The sequence below is a fragment of the Solanum lycopersicum genome, chromosome 8 (assembly GCF_036512215.1).
Source record: "Solanum lycopersicum chromosome 8, SLM_r2.1".
Classification (NCBI taxonomy): Eukaryota; Viridiplantae; Streptophyta; class Magnoliopsida; order Solanales; family Solanaceae; genus Solanum; species Solanum lycopersicum.
This window is the reverse complement of record NC_090807.1, coordinates 65,257,362-65,278,488: the sequence shown is the minus strand read 5'-3', so window position 1 is coordinate 65,278,488 and position 21,127 is coordinate 65,257,362. Positions and strand designations below refer to the sequence as shown.

At 32.3% G+C, this 21,127-nt stretch overlaps 2 protein-coding genes, 1 long non-coding RNA gene and 1 pseudogene across 3 annotated transcripts; 2 read left to right on the top strand and 2 right to left on the bottom strand.

Moving 5' to 3' along the window:
• Window positions 1-2,989: 2,989 nt before the first annotated feature.
• Window positions 2,990-6,213, bottom strand: LOC101244798 (uncharacterized). Its single transcript, XR_003247730.2, has 3 exons — window positions 4,823-6,213; window positions 3,461-3,556; window positions 2,990-3,371 (listed from the first exon to the last, which is right to left on the bottom strand). It is a non-coding gene; the product is annotated as an uncharacterized lncRNA (long non-coding RNA).
• A 3,236-nt stretch (window positions 6,214-9,449) lies between these two features.
• On the top strand, window positions 9,450-14,557 carry LOC101260750 (AT-hook motif nuclear-localized protein 1). Its single transcript, XM_004245650.5, has 5 exons — window positions 9,450-10,521; window positions 12,137-12,204; window positions 12,624-12,755; window positions 13,743-13,904; window positions 14,034-14,557. Exons 1-5 carry the CDS (start codon window positions 10,143-10,145, stop codon window positions 14,256-14,258), a joined length of 966 nt encoding a protein of 321 aa, XP_004245698.1. The 5' UTR covers window positions 9,450-10,142; the 3' UTR covers window positions 14,259-14,557.
• Window positions 14,558-14,973: 416 nt separating this feature from the next.
• Window positions 14,974-15,622, top strand: LOC104648953 (uncharacterized; annotated as a pseudogene).
• A 216-nt stretch (window positions 15,623-15,838) lies between these two features.
• LOC101261350 (ATP-dependent Clp protease proteolytic subunit-related protein 2, chloroplastic) lies at window positions 15,839-21,107 on the bottom strand. Its single transcript, XM_004245651.5, has 9 exons — window positions 20,737-21,107; window positions 20,579-20,622; window positions 20,399-20,471; window positions 18,156-18,276; window positions 17,682-17,819; window positions 17,433-17,549; window positions 16,652-16,720; window positions 16,463-16,558; window positions 15,839-16,335 (listed from the first exon to the last, which is right to left on the bottom strand). The coding sequence occupies exons 1-9, from the start codon at window positions 20,808-20,810 to the stop codon at window positions 16,198-16,200; spliced, it is 870 nt and encodes a 289-aa protein (XP_004245699.1). The 5' UTR covers window positions 20,811-21,107; the 3' UTR covers window positions 15,839-16,197.
• Between the last annotated feature and the right edge of the window lie 20 nt (window positions 21,108-21,127).

Below are 21,127 nucleotides of genomic sequence, written 5' to 3'. Positions count from 1 at the left end.
ACGTTTGTGTAAAACTCAAACAAGAAAAATTAACTTCAAATATTTTTCATCTATAATATTATATAATATAGTAGTATTGAAGGGCAAAAGAGTTCATAATTTTGATCTAATAATATAGGTTATTTCCATGGAGTACGATGGAATAGATGAATTTTCTTTATTTTTATTCAAATATAAAATAAAGAAACTCTTGATATTCTACATATATAATACGATCATATAAATATTATACTAAAAATGATCTTTAATAGTATATTATAAATAACAATAGTTAATTGCCACTATTAAACTCTTTGTAAATGTCGTTAAAAGTCAATAAAGATTATAACATGTCATTTATCTCTAAGTTTGGTTCTTTCTTACATATGCAGCCTCATGGACAGCTATAGAAATCTACTTTAATTTGACCTTTCATAAACAACATTAAAATATATCATTATTGTGAGCCTTTGACCAAAATTTGGACCTTCAATATTATGTCTTTGTCCTCTAATCACTGTATTGTTCAAATTTCAAGGTTTCAGAATAAAATTATTTTCAATATAAATCGAAACTAGTTAGATCTCTCGAAATAAAAATAAAAAAATCGTCTTTGTCCTTTATTCCCAACCCTTTCACTTTCATATGTACCTAATTAGATTCTTCAGCGTTTTGTTTACTCTTATGATGTTGCTATATGTGTGGCACGATGTTCTTGTTCTTGAGCAATTAACAATATTTACATTATCAAGTTGCTTAAATAATTTACTTAATTACAAAAACTATCTGTGATAAAATGACACTACTATTTCATCTTAAGAAAAGTAAAATAAATAATAAATAAATTATATTATCAATTAATATACATCTTTATAATTAAATAAAATAAAGTACAGTACAATACAATACATGGTTCTAGTTAATGTGCTTTATCCTTTACTACCAAACATTATCTAACACACAATAAGCCAAACCTCATGATATAATTATGAAGCACTACCAAATAATATAATAAAATATAACTAATTAACTAACTACTACACTATTTCATATTTTCATTTGAAAATATAATTCGTCGAATATCCAATTTAAATTTAATTTGTCCTCTTTAAAAAATGTATTACTATATTCTTTTTTTTGGCTTTACCATAAGGCCAAAGAATTCATCATTTAATATAAGTTGTCAATTTTGCTAAGCTACACAAAAGGCCTTTTTTGTATTTTTGATACTTCCTCACCAATTAGAGGAAGATAAGATCGTGGTGTTCTTTTTTTAATTTTATGAAAACATTATTTTTCTAGAAAACACAACATAAAAAATTTCAATGATTTTTTTTGGTCATAATTTTCATGAATACAACAATTTTAGGGTTAAAAGATTAATAATGCCGGCTATGGCTATGCAAGCAATGTTTATTTGTTTGGTTTCATAAAACTTTCGCGTATAGCAAATAAAAAATTCATATTTGTATGCTATAGCAAAGTTTGCATAATTGCTCTCCATAGCAAACACAGAAACTGTATAATTCGCTATACATATACAGTTGAAGCAAATTGTATAAAACGAAGTGTATAAAACAAGAAAGAGAAAGACACTTGGGCAGAGAACTGTATAAAACGAAGTGTATAAAACGCATTGTATTATTATAAGTGTATAGAATTATTATATACAATTTGAATTTGTATAAAATGAGAAAGAGAGAAAGACAAAAGAGACTTGACAAGGAATATACAATTGAATCGAATTGTATAAAACGAGAAAGAGAGAAATTAGATACAATTTGAAAATTGTATAAAACGAGAAAGAGAGAAAAACAAAAGAAACTGGGCAGGGGAGTATTTTTATTGTATAATTATAAGTGTATAGGACGAAAATATATGTACTTGCATGTGTATATACAATTTTCTCACGCTTTATACAAACAGAAACGCAATTTATACATTTCGCTTCTGTTTGTATAAGTGAGAAAGGCGAGGGTGGCGAGCGAGATTTGGGAGAGTGGCGAGCGAGATCTGAAAGAGGGAACAAAATATATGTATTTATACATTTTTCTCTGTTTTATACAATTTAAAACAATTTTTATACTCTTGTGTTTGTATAAAAAGTGAGGAAGCGAGCGAGAGATTGGAGGAGAGTGGCGAGCGAGATATTTGGGAAAGAGGCGCTTGACAATTTTTTTGGAGCACAATTAAATCAAACCCTAACTACTCTATTTATTTTAGGTTATTAGTTTGCTATTATATGCAATTTTCCCTTTCTTCTAATAATTTTACAATTTAAAGGACACTTAGAAAAAATATTTAAATTTTCTTTTATAATGTTAACTAGAGGCAAATATAAAGATACCCTATTTATAGAATAATCGAAAGTTATTAACTCAAATTCAAACTTTTAGAAGTTCAGATCCTGCTCGATTTGAATTAGACAGTTCTATTTCATGGAAAAAAGAAGAAAAGTTAGATTATGGAAAAACGTCTTAACTAAAATTCAATAGCATGGAAATCAAGCCTCCTTTTATATTTTAATAATAAACCATTCAAATGACAATATGAAGTTGCCAATACTGACTAAATTTTAAATAGTGTATATCAAAATTGATTATATTTTAAATAATGTAATCACAAATGGCTACCTGGTGTCTTTCCTACCATATTATTATTGGCCCAACATGAAGGAAGGCAACAAAATTATTTTTCCCTTTTGTGTGACAAGAAAAGCAATGGAGTTGAAATCAATCATCATAAGGGGTTATAATATTTTTCTTTCTGGTGTTCCATATTTATATTAGGGCCGACTAAATTTGAAGTCATGGAAAACTCACATTACGACCCGAGATTTCAATTTTCAAAGCATGAGTTAGTTCACTAGTGTTGAAGGACATCCTGCAAAAACTACAACAAACATGCATCAATCCCAAACAAATTGAAATTAGCTATATGAATACTCATTGATCGTGTTTCTCCATTTTAGTTGAACTCATGTGATCATTATACTAACTAAAAGAAAAAGTAAATAAAAGGTTCAAAATAAAATAAATAGTAATATTGGAAGTTCTATACATAAATTTATCATAATGTCAAATACTCTTAGAAAAACAATAGGATTAAAATAGACATACGAAGAGTACTTTAAATCCAACTACTACTCATCTGGGCCTAACTCAACCCTAAAAGCTAGCTCACGAGGGGAGGTTTGTCCAAGTCCATACAAGGAAACCAATTTCCTATCCCTCTACCGATGTGGGACTTCTTAACAACATCATTAGCAGATGAGATAGGGAATACCATGAGCTCAAACATCTTGGTGCTATTTTCCTGTAAAGCTCTACTTTGCACCACTCTTAGACAAGGGCACAGCTTTAGACTAAAGAGAGGAACAATCAACAGGATGCCTGAGATCACAAAGGTATACAATTCGTTATATCTCAAATAAAAAGAAATATTATTCAGTAATTCACACCAAATGCATGAAGGAACTTACCATGATGTTTAGATGTTTCTGATGCTGACTTTCGATTCTAACACATTCTAAATTTCTCCTTTCTTAGCCCCCATAGTATCAAAGAAGCACAGACAACTGTATTTCAAATGAAGAAAACAGTAATAAGATGTTTAATTTATGCCCAAAGAATTTGAAATCTAAGACATGGGGTACCAGTTTAAAGGTTTGCGTAAAATTTCAAAGATATTCTGGTGGATTAACTTAGAGACGTTGTTAGGCATTGATCTACCATGTCTCTCTATAGCTAGCTCATCAAGTTAAGCTAACATGGTTAAAAGCTTGCTAATACAGTTCAATTCTATTACCTCCAGTGAAAAAAAATCTATCTACCAAAAGAAGGAAAGGTAACTTTGACAGTATCAAACTGTAAAATGGAAGTCCTTGCCAAAATCCACTATATTAAAAGTGAAAGTCTCAGCACAGAAGCAACATTTGACATAGAGTAGTCAGTTACTAGTTAAAGTTAACCACAAAACTTAGTATATTTGCTCTTACATACACATCAACTCGGACTAGTAGTGCAGATGGACAAATTGTCACATATACAAATATGATAAGAAAGTAACTAATTGAGCCAACTTATTTTCTTTTTTAAACTTAGAGAAGAAGATTGCTCAGATCAAATCAATCTTCTATTACTCACAACCACGACGATTTTAATAGCATGAAGATTTTAGATGGAATACAAAGCCGCTTACATAAGTCCCTGTTTACAGAAACAATGGGGCTTTGAAAGATGGACCACAAATAAAAAGGGTTTTAACACCTGCCCAGTGCAGACACCCCATCAACCAGGAATATATTCATATTTCACAAAAATAAATGATAGTCTTCAAGTATGAGTAAAATTATTTACCAAAAAATGGAATGTACTGCAACTAAGTTTAACAATAAAGGAAAATGATTTGTTAATGATGCCAAATGCAATCTTCCTTTAACGTAAAGAATTATTTGTAAAGTATACTGTTAAGTTCCCAGTCAATATAGTTTCAAGATGTAGGATAAACTTTGTGACCATGTATCATACGAGAACATTTGGAGTCATGCATCTAACAATGGATTTCCCTTAAAGGCAAGGGCTATTCCACATGTAAAATAAACAACACCAACTACAAGAGGAGGCGTCATCTGTGACACCGATAAGATCAGATGACCAGTAGAGATCAGTGTCATGCGATTCTTAAAATACCTTCCTTGATATGTTAATAACTAGAGGGCAAAATGATTATAAACCAAGAAGCCAATTGTACTACTGCATTGTCCTATTCAGTAAAATCATGATGGGAATCTCTCCACCTGTTTATACAAAAGATGTCTCTAACTAGAATCACACAAAGATACCTGCAATTTATGTCGCTATCATGTTGTGAACTAATTCTTTTAAGTTCTTTAAACTGCAACCTGGCACTCTTTCCATACTTCTCTTCTTGAACCTCTCCTTTGTTTGAGCTGCTTCATCCCAATGACTAGCTGTAGCATAGATGTTGACCAACAACAAATGACACCAAAATATCTCAGGATCTTGTTCAATCAACTTATTCGCAATTTGTTCTCCTAACATTACATCCCCTCTAAAACAAGCTAAGCCAAGCAATTCAGACCGCAACGAGGATGATAGTGGCAAATGCTCTCTATCGGAATGTTCTTTAGTTATTTTATTGCCTCTTGGCTCTTGCATTAGATCAACATGTGCTAGAAAATAAGCCATGCACCAATAATGTGCGAAATTGGGCTTTACACCAAGCAAATCACTCATATAGCCGAAGTATCTTCCTGCTTGTGTCACCAGTCCCTCATGGACACAAGCGCATAAGACACCAACAAAAGTGATTTCATCTGGAAGCACATGATCCCCTTCGCCTTGTTTCATGTTCTTAACCTAATTTATTTCTCCATCTTCTAAACTACAATTCACCAAGTCTGCACACAGATTAAGGCCATCTTTTGATTCCCATGAATGCAGTACCCCAAAATCATCGCATTCCAGCATACTATATTCCTGACCAACATCCTATCAAAAATTAGATGAGCAATGTCTTCTCTTCCGCTTCTACTATACATATGAATCAAAGTTGAACTAACAATCAAATTCAAACCTTTAGATACCTTAATAAGAGACCCATGAACAGATTTTTCTTCATTCATTCGAGCTGACCGAGCACAAGTAGAAAGAGCAACAACTATCGTCGCATTGTTACCATTCAATCCCCGCCTTGTCATTTCTTGGAACAACTTTAAGCACTTCCCAGGTTTATGAAAATCCAAATACCCAGTCATCATGACATTCCATCACGACAACTGATTCACCCACTTTCACATAAAACGCTATTCCAAGACACAACATCCCTCTCAGTCATTTCATCAAACACCTGCCTAGCAATACCAATAAACCCACAACGAGCATAGAAATGCACCAAAGAATTCAAAACCTGCAAACCCCATAACTATTTTGAACCTTTCAGCAATTTTTTGTCTCATTGTTTCTGCTCCACTACACATTCTTGCCGTTGATACTGGGAGCATTTTCCCTCTTTGTTCTTCACTGTTCGACTATGCCTGGAACTCCAAAAGAGGTATTTACAGAGAAAGATGAGAGCTTTAGAAAATCTGCATAATTTTTTTCAAGATTTTCATCAGATTAAGCAAAAACAATACATTCAAGCAAACAAAAATGGAGGCTGTCAATAGTTCCTACAGAGTCGGAGCAAATGAATGTGTATCAGTATTGCATATTTTTGTAAAATGACAAAATGGTCACCTATGTTTTATTGTTTGTTCAAAATAGTCTGTTAAGTATGCATTTAACAATTTTCTTTCTTTAAATTTGTTAAAATTAACATTTTTAGTCTTTTTAATTTTTTATCAAACTTTATTTTGTTAGATTTAACTAGTAGAGAATCTTTTATTATAAATATCAAAAGATCACACTAAATTACGTACCAAAAAGGATTAAATTTGTTTTTAACGATATGAAAAGTTATAAATTATGAAACGTGTGACATTATATGCTAATCTTTTATTATTTAAAAATATGTGTACGTTAGTTTATTTGAATAGCGAGGAGGGTATATGCAATAACTATTAACACAAGATAAATTCCTTTCATATAGTTCAAGAATTTTTTTTAACCCTTTTACGATTAAAAAGTTATATTTTTCTTCAATAATTTAAAAATAATAATAATACTACCATCGAATTATAATATCGAGCTACATATATCATTAGTGATATAACATCAATCCTCATACGTTCTTAAAATTATTAAGCATAACTCATATCTATATCTACTCTTTCTTCGTTAATCCCTATTCAAACTTATACATCAAATTCTCTTCTTTCACAAAATCATTGATATTTAGATTTTTTAGCCATTATTTTTTTATCGAATTATCGATAAATAAGTTTTACTTTAAAAAATAAAAAATGTATAAATGATTTGTGCTACTAACGATGATTACTGTGTTAATGACTTTGGGTAACAATGAAAAAAAGAGTTGATATAAAGAGCTAGCATGTCATTATTTAGTTAAAATAAATAGGTTGATATAATAATATTGAGTTTTTTTTTTAATTTTTGGAAACTATCTTGATTAATAGTATAACATTAAATTAAAAAATATATATAAACGTAAGTGTAACGCACAATAATATTATAAATTATCTTTTTCTTTTATAAATGAACAAATATGACTTTTTTTCTCTTTTATTTTAAGGGAGAAATTTGGCCCTTAGTGGTACCACAAAAGTTGACCAAGGCAATATATATATTTTTGGTAATAATTAGGCCCCTATTAAGGGGAAAAAATTGTTTCTAATAATTAGCTTTTAGATAATAACAATATTTCCTTCCAAAATTGTTAAGTAATTGTTTGATATTTTATCACAATTTATATAATTCATTTTTAATCAATAAAATAACATATTCTTATTATATCTTTAATGTATTGATTTATAACTATACAAATATCTATAACTTATTTCAAAATTATAATTTTTTTTTAAAAAATAATTTATATTTTAAATTTTGTAAAAATAAAATTAACTCATATAAAATACAACAAAAAATATAATATTTGCTGGTGAGTGGATGTAAAATTATTTAAGCTACCATCCATTTTCTTTCTCTCATTATTAAAAAAAAATAATTTTGTACATTTACAGGTGTAATGGCCCATATTTTAATTTCTTGTCCTTTTTCTTATTATTAATTTATTATTATTATTATTATTATTATTTTGGGTTATTGAACCTGGCTTGAAGTTTCTGCAATTTCCACATCATGGTTGCAAGTGGAAGGAAATATATAAATACAAAATTATTCTGATAAGTTTGATCATAACCTCCTACTTTTTTCAAAAAAAAAAATTAATTAAACACTTAATTATTACTTTGATTACCACTTGGCAATTTGGCATCCTTATGCTTCCACTAGAAATATATAAATTATACAATTAGTAATATTTTACACCATAAACTTAAAAATGACTTCTTAATTATTATTTTAAACCAACAACTCCCACAAAAAATACAAAGAAAATGATGGAATTCATAAGTCTCTGAATATTTTAGTGTGGGTTTCCCATTAGACAAGTAATTTATTTTTAAATAGATCACAATTTATTATTTTTTTAAATATAAATATTTAAATACGTGAAAGGTCTTTTACCTATTTCAAAAAAGAAAAATATTCTTTTCATCACCTTCGCAACTAATTTTTATCTATTCAAATAAATTAACCCAAAATATACTTATAGTATCATATGATATTATTTACGTTGAGTTAAATCATACGATTTTTTACAAAATAAAATAAAATTCACACTTTCAAATATCAGTCTGTATACTTTTATGTAGCTTTTTTCTTTATTGGTTATCAACGTGAAATTTTTTTTGCACACCTAATCATCTTCATCTCAAAGTCAGGTTCTACATGACTTGTCTTAAGATTAATTGTGACATCCGTTTCAATCGAGCATATATTCATGGTAGTCAAAAAATTTTAGGCTTTATTTTTGTATGTATAAAATAAATCAAATATTTTTTAAAATGTCGTGTGATATACTTTACTTTCGATGCATTCTCGATTCAAATAAAGTATATCAAAATCAAGTCTTATTAGAAAGTAAAGTAGTAAGAAGACACGTTAAAACTAAAAAGAAAAGAAAACAGTAACAACATTAGATAATACCAACTCAAAGAAAAAAAAATAATAAACAATAATGAAATCAACGAACAAGATGAATATAGTAAAAGAGTAAGAACAACAATACTAATAAGAAAATACAATTTATTATTAAATTGAATACTAATTTTTATTTTAATCTTCGATCTTTCTTTATATTTTTCTAATTAGAAACTGAAAAAAAGTAGTAATTTTTGGAATTACTTGTTGCACCTACAACTTTTATTACCAATCCAAATAGGTTTTATTAGCCAATTTATTTATATTTATTTATTGTTATAAGCTAAGGAGTATTGCTTTGCTTTGCTTAAAAGTCATATCCATTGGGTGATTATGCTAAACACTAATTTACACTTTAAAGATATGCTCACACTGTTATATCTTCATTATATTATAATAAATTAATTCTTTAAGAGAAAAAAAAATTAAAGAAAAAAATTAGTAAAGTAAATATTTTTATTTAACTCACTTTATATTACAGTTTTTTTAAATAACTCAATTTATATGGTGGTGGCAGTGTGGAGTCAAATGTTTTTTTAATTACAATTTCTCAATGATTTTTGAATATTTCGAATTGTGAAAAAGTATAATTTATCATAGATTTAACAAAAAATTAGAAAATAATTTTTAAGATAATTAAAAGGCAAAATTACATTTTCCTCTTATTTCACTTTTTTTTTTGCTTTTTCATGTTCGTACTATTTTGTCTGTATTATAAAAAGAAAAAGCATTTATTAATCACTGATAAGATTTGTTATTAATAAATACAGATGTAATGTTTATGTCATATACAATTTAAAATATATACTTTTATTTATTATTTTCAATACCTTTTTTTAATATTAAAAAAAAAAAGAGTAATGGTTGTCTTCATGCCTTGTAACCTAATTTCACTTTTCCCAACCACAATTTTTCTCTTTTTTTTTCTTCTGAATTTTCTTTTCCCAAACCGGACTCCAAACCATTTTCTTAAACAAAATACATAATTTTCCATCTTCAATATATTAATTATTCAATAAATTATTAATTAATTAACTTTTTTCATCATTATTATTTTCCTTTAATTACGATTCGGACATACTGAGGAAAGTTAGCAACCCCTAAATTAGTTTTTATTTTTATTCTTTTAATAACTTATCAAAAACTCCATATTTCACATTTTCTCAAGAATCTCATTACAATAAAGCCTAAAAATTCAATGTTTTCCCCATAATTTCATCTTTTAATTCTGAAAAAAATCTTAAAATTTTCAACAAAAAATTCTGATAATTTCCATCTTCATTTCTGTTTAACTTTCTTGTTTTCTTATAAGCTCTGTTTTTCTGCTAAACTCTGGTTAGACTTCAAAATTACCACTAATTAAGCTTTTTTTGAGAATTTTTTTTTCTTGGTTTCTTCATTGAAGGAAAATTATGGGGTTTTGAAGAAAAAAAGAGGGAAATTTTTTAATTTTTTTTGGTGATTTTTTTTTTTTGGGCTATGGAGGGGAGTAACAGTGGAGTTACAGTAGTGGGATCAGATGCTCCATCAGATTACCATGTGGCAGCAAGGACCACTGAGAATCCGACAACACAGACTGTGACATCCCAGATTGTTGTTGTTTCACCAACGCCGGCAATAGCTGTGTCTGTCGGCGCCGGCGCCGGCTTAACAGCTCTGAGTGTGAAAAAGAAGAGAGGGAGACCAAGAAAGTATGCACCAGATGGGTCTGTAAATGTTCTTTCTCCAAAGCCAATTTCATCATCTGTTCCGTCGCCGGTGATTGATTTTTCATCGTCGGAGAAAAGGGGGAAAATCCGGCCAGTTGGGTTAGTTAGTAAAGTACATCAGCAACCTAAAGTTGATTTAGAAACTCCAGGTAAAGATAACAACTTTGTGGATTAGTTAATCTTTATGCTGTTTTTTTTTTCTATTAGTTCAAAGCTCTAACCTTTTTCAAAACTGCTTGGAAATGCTTTATTTTATTTCGAGAGTTATCGAAAACAGCCTCTCTATTTGGAAGTACTGGTAAGGTTTGTGTAGACTCTATACTCCCTATACTTCAGTTATGGTCGTTGTTAAAGATCTAATCTTTTTTCACACGCAAGTCGATTAATTAAATGTGTTCTATAGATCTGTGTGCTTAGTTGAATTAATTAGGCTTTTTAATGAAGTGGGATGAGAATAATGAGAGATGAGCTCGGAGTAAAAAAAACACTAGGTTGTTAGGTTTTATTTGTCCAAGCTTTGCTGAGGCAAGGTTATCTCGTACTTGAACTGGTGAGAGATAACATGTATCTCATGAAATAGTTGGGATGTGCACAAGTTGGTCCGGACAACATCACGAAAGAAAAGTGTGATTTTGTAAAGTTATAGGAAAATAGTGTAGGATGTGTAAAGGTGGGGCCTACTGTGAATAGATGCTTTAAGTATGATCTTTGATGCCAATGGGCAGTTCTGTGTGTGAGGTGGTGCTTTTTGGTTGGTTTGGAGTTGAAGAATCTTATAAAACTTATATATGTCATTATGGGAATTTTTCATGGGAGTTATTTAGTAAGGAAAGTATTTTCCTGGATTTCCAGATATAATCTACTGCTTAATAAGGAAATGGTAGTGTGAATTTGTGCTCTTTAAGAACTGCTGCTACTGTTGGAATATTACGAAAGGAGTTATGTTAATAGCATCATTGACCACACCTAATTGCTGAGCTACTTCTATTTTTCCCAATGATGACACCGTAATTCACTATAGTTTTTTTTGGAGTTCCTAACTGGGAGTCTTGTCACATTTATGCTTTTGTTAGCATATCCGAATAGATGGATCTTCGTACTAAGCATACATGTGTATTCTCATGGGAAATTTTACTCTAGTTATTGTCACATATTCTGCTTTTTCCTGTTACTGTTCCATTGTTAGTGCCACAATCTCTTTGAACCTCAGCACTTAGCCCTCTCTTTTTTTCTGTTTTTTCCCCCCTTCTTCGGGTCTGGCTGTATATGTGCATTGAAGTGGTTTTTTCTCTTTTCCCGTCTCTCATTTTTGGCAGTTGAGAAGGTGGGAGTGGGGGGCACTACGTGCTAATGGATACTAACTGAGGGAAACACAGTATTTTTAAACTCGTGGTGATCATCCCCGACGTCTCTATGCAGTGTCCCCTTGTGAACTTCACAATACAAACTAACAGAACTTTGTCTACTTTATGCTTTTCTTTTTCTTTGGAGGAGGTTGGAGAGACTATTCTAGACTTCGATATAATCATCACATATTTGTGACTTGTCAAACAACATGTCATTAGTTATTAGTGTGAAAGTACTTGGAGACGCTTTTTTTAGAGAGGGGGAGGGGGGGGGGGGGTGCACCGTTGGTTATATATAAAATCATGATCTTTTTGTGTGATGAAGTTTCATGCCATATACATGAAATATGTTTCTGTAGTTGCATGCTTTATGTTAAGGTTTGTGTCAAATTACTAATAATTTAATTTTTATGTGTAGGCGAATGGGTTTCATGCTCTGTTGGTGCTAATTTTACACCTCATATTATTACTGTAAATACTGGAGAGGTAAATCTTAGCTTTACATATGAAAGTTTTATTTTTACAACGACTTAAACAAATCTGCGTAAATAAGTCTGTTGCTTGCATAACACCTGTGATAACAGACAGAATTTATCTTCTCTTTCTTTATACCTTAGCACCTCATCGGCTCAACCCATGAGTCGTGTGAATTAAACTAGATGATAGTTGCCAATTTAGAAATTTCTAAAAGTAGAGACCATAGTATATCATCCTCTCCACCCAAAAATCAAGAGAGAAGGGGGAATTTGCTGTCATGTACATATCTAAAGATTTTTTCTTAGTTTAGTAAATTTCGTAAATTGGCAGGATCTTCTCTTGGCAAATATAGACACAAGAATGTTTAAATGACTGTTTCATATTGAACTGAATGTGCATTGCTAATTGCTCTGTCGGTCTTCCTTTAGGATGTCACCATGAAGGTTATATCATTCTCTCAACAAGGGCCTCGAGCAATATGCATTCTTTCAGCAAATGGTGTAATTTCAAGTGTTACACTTCGTCAACCAGACTCCTCTGGTGGCACATTGACGTATGAGGTGCTTGGTTCTTCTCTCTTAAATAAGTATAGCTTATTGCATTCCTCATTTGCTTATCAGTTTACATCATCATGAAATTGGCCCAGAAGTTGCGTCTCCATTTACATGTAAAAGAAACCATAATGAATCATGCAAAAGAAACTAATTAGTGCGAAAATTTAGAAAAAAGAAAAAAAGATCAGTACATAAAAAGAGCTCAACAACAAATTGAATAAAAACCTAGCCTTTGTTTATGATTTGTCTTTTGGTGGTGACTTTTCCATGTCAGGAGAAAGAGATTTAGAATCCACTTTTATTTTTTCCTCGAAAAAACAATTTTCCATTCTCATGTCTTTACTCAATAAAGCCTTGATATTGGTGTATTTCTTCTTGAATGGATTGAAAATAAGAGAGTTAACTTGTACCTTCATAATGGTGCAACGGCAGCCTCGAATTGGAGGATAAGCTTATCATGTTTCTTGAGTAGTGTCAGTTCATAGGAGTAAGTCCACCTATGTTTGTCAATGTACTGAAAGATTGCAGCATCGTGATAGCAATCTTCACTCTACTTGACTTTGAATGAACGGCTAGGTGATACAAATCAATCGGAATAGTATATGCAGAAGACGGGTCAAGTAGAGTATGCACCAGATGGGTCTGATTAAGGCCTTTTATCTGATTTGTGCTTTTTCTCTTTTCTTTTTAAAGGAAGGTGCTTTTTAACTTAAATTTTGTATAGGTTTGGATTCGTCCTGCCTCTGTAGTGTTGGTCCATATGTCTTTTCTCGATTCATGTACAACACGGTGGCATCCCAACTTCTTGATGCCCTTATGTTAGTGATTAGCAGTGTCCATGAAACATGAATTCTTGATGGCACAGATTTGTATATGAACATCTGAAGCTAAACCCTTTATTACATGAAAATTGATGTTTGTGTGTTCTCTGTATGCATATATTGTTATTGATAGACATTTGTGTATGACACTCCCCTATCGCTGTTTCTTTAGGGACGGTTTGAGATACTGTCTTTGACTGGATCATTTATGCCATCAGAGACTGGAGGAATGAGAAACAGATCTGGCGGAATGAGTGTATCTCTAGCTAGTCCTGATGGGCGTGTTGTAGGAGGTGGAGTAGCCGGTCTATTAGTAGCTGCCAGTCCTGTGCAGGTATCAGTTTGCCTAAACATAGCTGTCCTGTTTATGCTTATACAAAAAAAAAGTAGTATCTTGTAGCGGCAAGCAATTAGTCGTTTGCATAATGACATTACGTCTTCTATCTTTGTTGTTGTTAATCAGATTGTTATAGGTAGCTTTCTTGCTGGAGATCAACATGAGCAGAGAACCAAGAAAAACAAACCAGAGCCCATTATTGCTGCTGTTCCTCTACCCGAGACGGAAGACCCTTATCAGTCCTCAGTAAAACAAACTACACCAACTTCCTCTTCTTTCCGCGTAGATAATTGGTCAGCTCCTGATTCTAGGAATAAGCCAGCTGAAATAAATGTATCTCTTCCAGCATAGGGTGAAATTTGAATGTGATTTTACTAGACCATAAGGACTACGCGTCTTTAACGAAGTTCATATTGATCCTTCTCACCTCCTATTTGATGTTTGTTTGAGGTCTGTGCAGTAAATCCAAACTAGTTTTAGATGTATGATGTTGTCATAACGCTTTGGTTACGAAGGTTACCATGTTCTAGGTTCTTAGTGTTTTAAGGGTTTATGTCTAGTTTTAACAGGCATATTCATCCTCTTAATTAAATGCTACATTTTGTACTTTGGACCATTTTATTGTGATTTTCAATTTAGATTTATCCCAATCCTTGATCCAATCTGTTCATTAATGAATCATTTCCCCTGAATTTCTAAGCACTCTAGAATATGAAATTTACTGATTCGACTAATTTGGTTTGAGAAATGCTCTCTATCACGAGTTCTTTCAGTTTTCAAAGGCTCGAAGCCGGATCCTCTGATTAATGATTGTGAAATTCCAATCATCTTATTACACTGGTTGGAAGGTTCCAAAAGAAGTTATTTCATACACTGGTTGGAAGGTTCCAAAAGAAGTTATTTTAAGAACGACTTTTTTTCTTTTTGACAATTCTTTATTTCAACTTTTATCGACATATTTGAGATTGTAAGATTAAATAACATTTTGATACATTTTTTAGGTTTAAGGGTATTTTATATGAAGAAAATCGCACCGTTCAAATGTTGACACACCTTGCAAGATCCCTTTTCGTCTCCATCAGTAACAATCTTTGTAGCCCATTTTCTCACATTTTTGGGTTCTTTATAAAGGGAAAGTTTCTGTTTCCTTTTTTCGAGTTGAAATCTCATGTTTCAAATAAATAACTCGAATGGTAGGAGAAGTGCAGAAGATGGTGACAGTAGGGCTTGTTTGGGGAGCCACAAATGCGCTGATGCGAAAAGGCGCAATCAAATGGGATGAAACCATTAAATCATTGCCACAACCAAACACACATCATGCGAACTCTCAAGAATTGGTTCAAACTTTTGTTGATATGGCAATATCCTTTGCCATTTTGTTGTAAAATTTATCAGCATCAGCTACATTTTTTCGCCATCCTTAAGTGATACACCAATTTCTTTAGCTGTTCCTGTTACTAATGCCACAACTTTTGCTGCTACTGCAGTTTTTGGAATGATTCTTGGTGAAGAAAATCTCGTTAGTCGTGCTTTGTTTGGTACATTTCTTATTGTTCTTGGTGTTTATATTTGTATTATGTAAATTGATTAATCTTGTTGGATATGATAGTAAGACTCAAAAATGGGATACTGATAGCAATATAATTTCTTTTGTATTAGTATTTTGTTTTGTTTTTGAATTTGAATGCATATAGAAAGTTCAGAATTTGCCCAGATTTGAAGAATGTTGATGTTTTTCCTGTCAATTTGGATTGTTAAATTTCTGTATCGGGTGACATCTAGGTCTCGATATGATATTATTTAAAATCAAATTGATTGAAAGTCGAAATTTTAATTTGTATATATTTGAATTCCTTAAGTTATATTTTTTCTCATAAACATAAAAACTATTTAACATATTGTTTTACAAGTACCAAATAAGCAAATCACAATTCATAAACAAGTTTTCGAATATCTTAAACCGACTTATTTGTGATTTACAAACTTTCAATTACACATAATTTTGTAAAGATTCACTAATTAACAATCTAATCCTTTTTTTTTATAACAAATAATGTCCAAATGCTGATTTGAAATCATAGTGTCTTAGCGATGCATTTGGAGTGAAAAATCGACAGAGACATATAACAGAACATTTTTTTTGTGAAAAATAAAATAATATGAAAGATTAAGCTTCAATTCTTTTACTTCAACAGCAATGCAAATTTTTGAATAAGTAGATCAAAAGCGTTCAATATGCAGATTAAACAATTTTCTTGCAGAACAACACTTGCAGCCAAGACTTATAGACTTAACCAAGACCTGCAGTGATATCCCTCGGCGGAGCATCTCCGTCAAGACGGTTAGGCCTAACTATACGGTCAATAAGACCGTATTCAAGAGCTTCTTTAGCAGTGAATCGCTTCACTCGACTCAAATCCTTGTGAACCTACATGGTTCCAGTTACCATGATCAATACTTTGAATATGCAGAGGTAAATTATTACTCGATATAAGGAGAGTCCGTTTAAGGTGGAAACTTATTTCGAATCATAGATTGGAAAAACAATGACATACCTTTTCAATAGGCTGGCCTGTCTTCTCAGACAACTCCTTGAAAAGGTAATTTCTAATTCTGAGAAGTTCTTCTGCTTCATTACGGATATCGTCAGCCTACCAAAGATGAAAATATAAGTGTATGTAGTCTCAGGAAGATTATCAGAAACAAACATTTAGACTTCCAAAATGTCATGGAGGCAAGCAAACCTGTCCGCGTGCAGCTCCAGCTGGAGATTCTAGTGCAATCCTTGCAAGAGGCATTGCACATCGATTGCCCTTCATGATGGAAAGTTAACCAAATTAACAAATACGCTTTAGTTTGCCTTTCCAAACAATCACATCATGATATAAGAAACTAAGCCAAAACAAAGAATCCCTTAATGTGAATATGCCTATCATTTGAGGTCTTTGCATTAACAGTTCTCATCACAAAAGCATTCCTCATTTAGGCTAGGAATGAACAAGTGCTTTAGCATAAGGTGAATCGTATGAATCACATATTTAATGTCAGTGATATACCTTCAGGAAAACAAGAATTGATCTAGACAGCCAAATGAAATCACATGTCAATTTATGACCAAGTTACCATTTTGAAAACTTATATCAAAAAAGGAAAAAAACAGAAAGTAGTCTGATTTCACATTACAAGATAGAATCACAACTTTCAGTGGAATCCTTCGAAGAGACACAAGACCAACTTATAAATTATAATCAGCTAAATACACCTCTAGGTTAATATAAGATAAATTAAATTCTCATAAAAAAGGTTCTTTGGGTTGTCATCACAAGGCCTGATACCGGCAAATTTCCATTCAAGTCAAATGCTGAAAAAAGAAAAGGAAAACTAGCCAAAATGTCCAGACAAGTCAATTGCATCTTTACATAAAATAATCAGCTACAAACAACTTGAACAGCTACTATAAGTAAGACATTGTAGATGAGCACAAGTTTTTAGTCACATTTCATCACTACGAGAGAAGTATCGTACCTTTTCTCCAGCAGCAAGAAGAAAAGCGGCAAGATTGTAGGCAAAGCCCACACAGTGGGTACCAACAGCACTTTTCAGACTTTGCATTGTGTCATAAATGGCCAGGGTTGGAGTTAGCTGTAATTAAAAGTAACTTTAAGCATAACAAGAAGAAAGAAACCGGTCTGAGTACAAATTTTAGAAGAAAAAGGAGGTGTTTCTATTTAAAAAGAAACTATGACAACAAAGCAAAATTGGTGAAGAACTCACATCACCACCAGGCCCATTGATAAACATGTAGAGCTTCTTGGAATTATCAATACTGTCAAGGTACAGCATTGTTGCCAATATCTGGTTGCTAAATTCTTCAGTAATCTCTTCTCCAATGAAAATAACACGTTCGCGGTACTGCATTTGAGAATTCAGTGATATTTTCCCAGATAAAACATATGAATTATTATCCAATTAGTCAAAGAAGAAATGAAGGCACTCTTCGATCAGGAAGTGATCCAGAGAATAATGTAAAGGGCTCTAGATCAAAGTTATCAAGCTTTGATTTAATAGACTTGGAAGTCATATTCAAATAGTGGTTCAGCCAATGAATGTGCTGGCTACAACCACTACTACGAAGAGAGACTGATCCTGGACCTTGACATTTTGAATTACCGCTAAAACGAATAAAATTCTTTATCCAGATAGCAATAATCTGCTAGCTTAACGAGAAACTGAAGGCATGTTACTTACAAGAGCATTCCATATATCAACCCATTGCCATGATGCGTCAACTGGATTTCTATAGGGCACCTTTGGTGTTCCAATGGGCATCATGGTAACTTGTGCACGTGTTGCTTTACCATCTTTAGTTCTGGAATTAGGAATTATGATTTATGGGTCAGGTTAGAAACACAAGCAGCAGCCAAAACTTGAGAAAATATATACAAACTAGATATATCCAAAGGGGAGTTGAGGTTCCACTCATAGAAGAGATGGGATATACTCAGACATGAACAACATGCACTTTGCACAAGCTTGTAAGTAACGATCAATTAAAAATGATGCAAGTGCTACACCTCATTCAGATCTGCTTGTTAGCGAGACACACCTCATCAGATCAACTGATATCCCTGTTTGGGGGGTGAGGGGATAGAATAGTTTAAATCTTCTCATTTGAACTACGCGATGATCTGTAATTTGATTGTAAACAAAGTATACTGACTTATGCTATATATAAGTTCCTTAAAAAAAAGGCAATGTTAATCATAAACTCACGTGAGGGAAAGATCAGAGAGGTATGGAGGAGGTGGGATCGAGGAGAGGAGTGTATGGTGATTTACACGTCATATTTGGAAGTGAAAGCAGTTTAGGAGATAAGTTGGGGATTTGAGCAGGAATTAAGTGAAGATAATCTGGCAAGCAAATCCAACAAGTATAGTTGGAAAACAATGACCAGGTCATTCAGATAGCATCAATGGAATAAGCAGATCAAGACGGCTCATCCAACTCTTTTTGTTGCAGATTTAGGTCAATGATACAGAGAAGTAATTCAGATGATTACAAGTAGAGATTGAGGGAAATGAAGGATTTTGGGGATATTTGGTACTTACGAAGAAGAGGGAGCAAGAGAATAAATCTGGAAGACTGAGAAAAGATGGCATGAGTTTTGGGAAAAAGAAAACCTTTTTAAAAAATTATTAGAAGCGAAAAAACATGAAAGAGAAAATAAGGCTGACAGGTTAGAAGGTTTGAGTTTTAGATTTAAATATTCAGCAGCAAGAAATGTGCAGAGTATGAAAAAAGCTCATCGAAGGGAAGAATAGCTCTGCACAAGTAATTGTTGAGTCATATTCTCTATGCCAATTTTTTATTTGTAAAGCGGTCAAGTCATATATATTTCCTGGTTGCTTGTATTCTGGGCACTCGGCCTTTCCAGCTTGCCTGTTGGGCATTTTCCATTAATAGTTTGAGGAAAAGGATAGAGGCTCTAAGATGAACTTGCACAGAACAACAAAGCTCATACTTCATAAATATCAACAGCTAGATATCAAGACAACTTTTCCCTTTTCAAAACCATTAAATTAAATTAGCCTGCAGCATCTTCCTCTCCCATGGAAAATATCCTCCGCTGGAACGGCCAGAAACTAAAAGAAAACTATGCATAGGTGAGAAAGGCAGATGGAAGAAAATACTACGCATTGAATAATAAGAAACTACACAACTACTAAATAACTCCCTACCTTTCCCACATAAAAAGCGGCAACACTTGACCACTAACTACCCTTCCACTCTAATCTCGACCCCCCAAATCTTCATATCTAGGGCCACATCCTCAATAAGTTGAAGTTGTTTCATGGCTTGTCTAATTACTTCCCCTTATTCTTTTTTGGCCTATCTTTGCCTCTCATAACGCCAACCTCTCACACCTCCTTCCCGGGCATCCACACACCTCTTATTCACATACCCAAACCATCTCAGTCCCACTTCTCTCATCTTGCCTGCTATGAAAGTCACTCCCACTTGACCCTGTATAACTTCATCCTAATCATATGTCTGCTAGTATGCCAACAAATCTATCTAAGCACCGTCATCTCCACTACCTTCATCTTCTAATCAACCAAGACCAAAATACTCGCTCAAAATTATAAAACCAAGAAGTCCATTCATCATATCTACATTCAAATCATCCATAATTCTCAGACATATTACAACTCAAGTCCAATTCTTTTCAATAGTTGGACATAGTGTATGAGCAACGAGTTCATCTGAATCTCATTTCCTTTGTCTCCTACACAAGAGAACATCCACTAGCATTGATGACTATTAGGAAAATCAACCTACTGCTCTAAATCCTCGATTCACCCCTACGGACCAAATACTCTAATTCTAACAAAACAGGTCATATATGCATACATAACAACAACACATCATTATTCAAGACAACAACTTTTTAGCTACAAAATTCACCCAATAATTAGAAAAAAAATAATTACCCGGATTTAATACTTTTATGAACTCTGTTGAAAAAATCAACATTTGAATTAGATGTCGCAACCCCATAAGAACCTGCCCAAAAATATATATATAAAAAAAGAAGCAAACAGTTATTATCCAATTAAAACAAGAGGAAAAAAAAACACAAATTAACATAACCACTATGTAATAAAACATACCTGGAGATTGGATTCTTAATCCGACATAAACTTTGCTGGAGCAGCTGAAAAACAATAGAAGAAGTTAAAAAAAATTACCAGAAAGAAACATTAATTTTGTGGAAAACAAGAAAATTGAATTGAGAAAAAGAAAAGAAGAAGAAGAGGGTAAATGGTACCTTAAAGAAGACTTAGGAATTTTAGTTTTAGAGTGTAGATACGAGGAAGAAGATGTTGGAAGAGCTACTGCCATTGATGCTGCTTTGGTGAAGCAACAAAGGTAGAAGAGTGTGAGAAGGAGTTGTCAATTTTTTTTTTTGACGAAGCACCTTGTTGTTTTTGGATAGGGAAGAGTTCCGGGTCCGGGTCAAAACCCAGATTAATATTTGACCCGTTAGAATAATTATGTATTTTTAAAAAAAAATCGATTTAGGGAGAATTTGCATTGTGTTTTTATTATTACTATTATTATTTTTAGTTTAATAGAGAGAACAAGGAAACAAGTGATAATAGAACTTTTTTCTTAGAGGGTATGGGTAATTTCTTGAATAGCTAGAAATTCATAACTTG

Bases quoted from the DNA above. Each gene is read 5' to 3' on its own strand.
- LOC101261350 (XM_004245651.5), bottom strand. From the start codon at position 20,810: ATGGCAGTAGCTCTTCCAACATCTTCTTCCTCGTATCTACACTCTAAA. The intron at 16,721-17,432 runs GTACGATACTTC...TCCATCATGAAG, and splicing joins TTCTTGCTGCTGGAGAAAAG to GGCAATCGATGTGCAATGCC. The intron at 16,559-16,651 runs GTTTGCTTGCCT...CATCTTTGGTAG, and splicing joins CTGGAGCTGCACGCGGACAG to GCTGACGATATCCGTAATGA.
- LOC101260750 (XM_004245650.5), top strand. From the start codon at position 10,143: ATGGAGGGGAGTAACAGTGGAGTTACAGTAGTGGGATCAGATGCTCCA. The intron at 12,756-13,742 runs GTGCTTGGTTCT...CTGTTTCTTTAG, and splicing joins GTGGCACATTGACGTATGAG to GGACGGTTTGAGATACTGTC. The intron at 13,905-14,033 runs GTATCAGTTTGC...GTTGTTAATCAG, and splicing joins TAGCTGCCAGTCCTGTGCAG to ATTGTTATAGGTAGCTTTCT.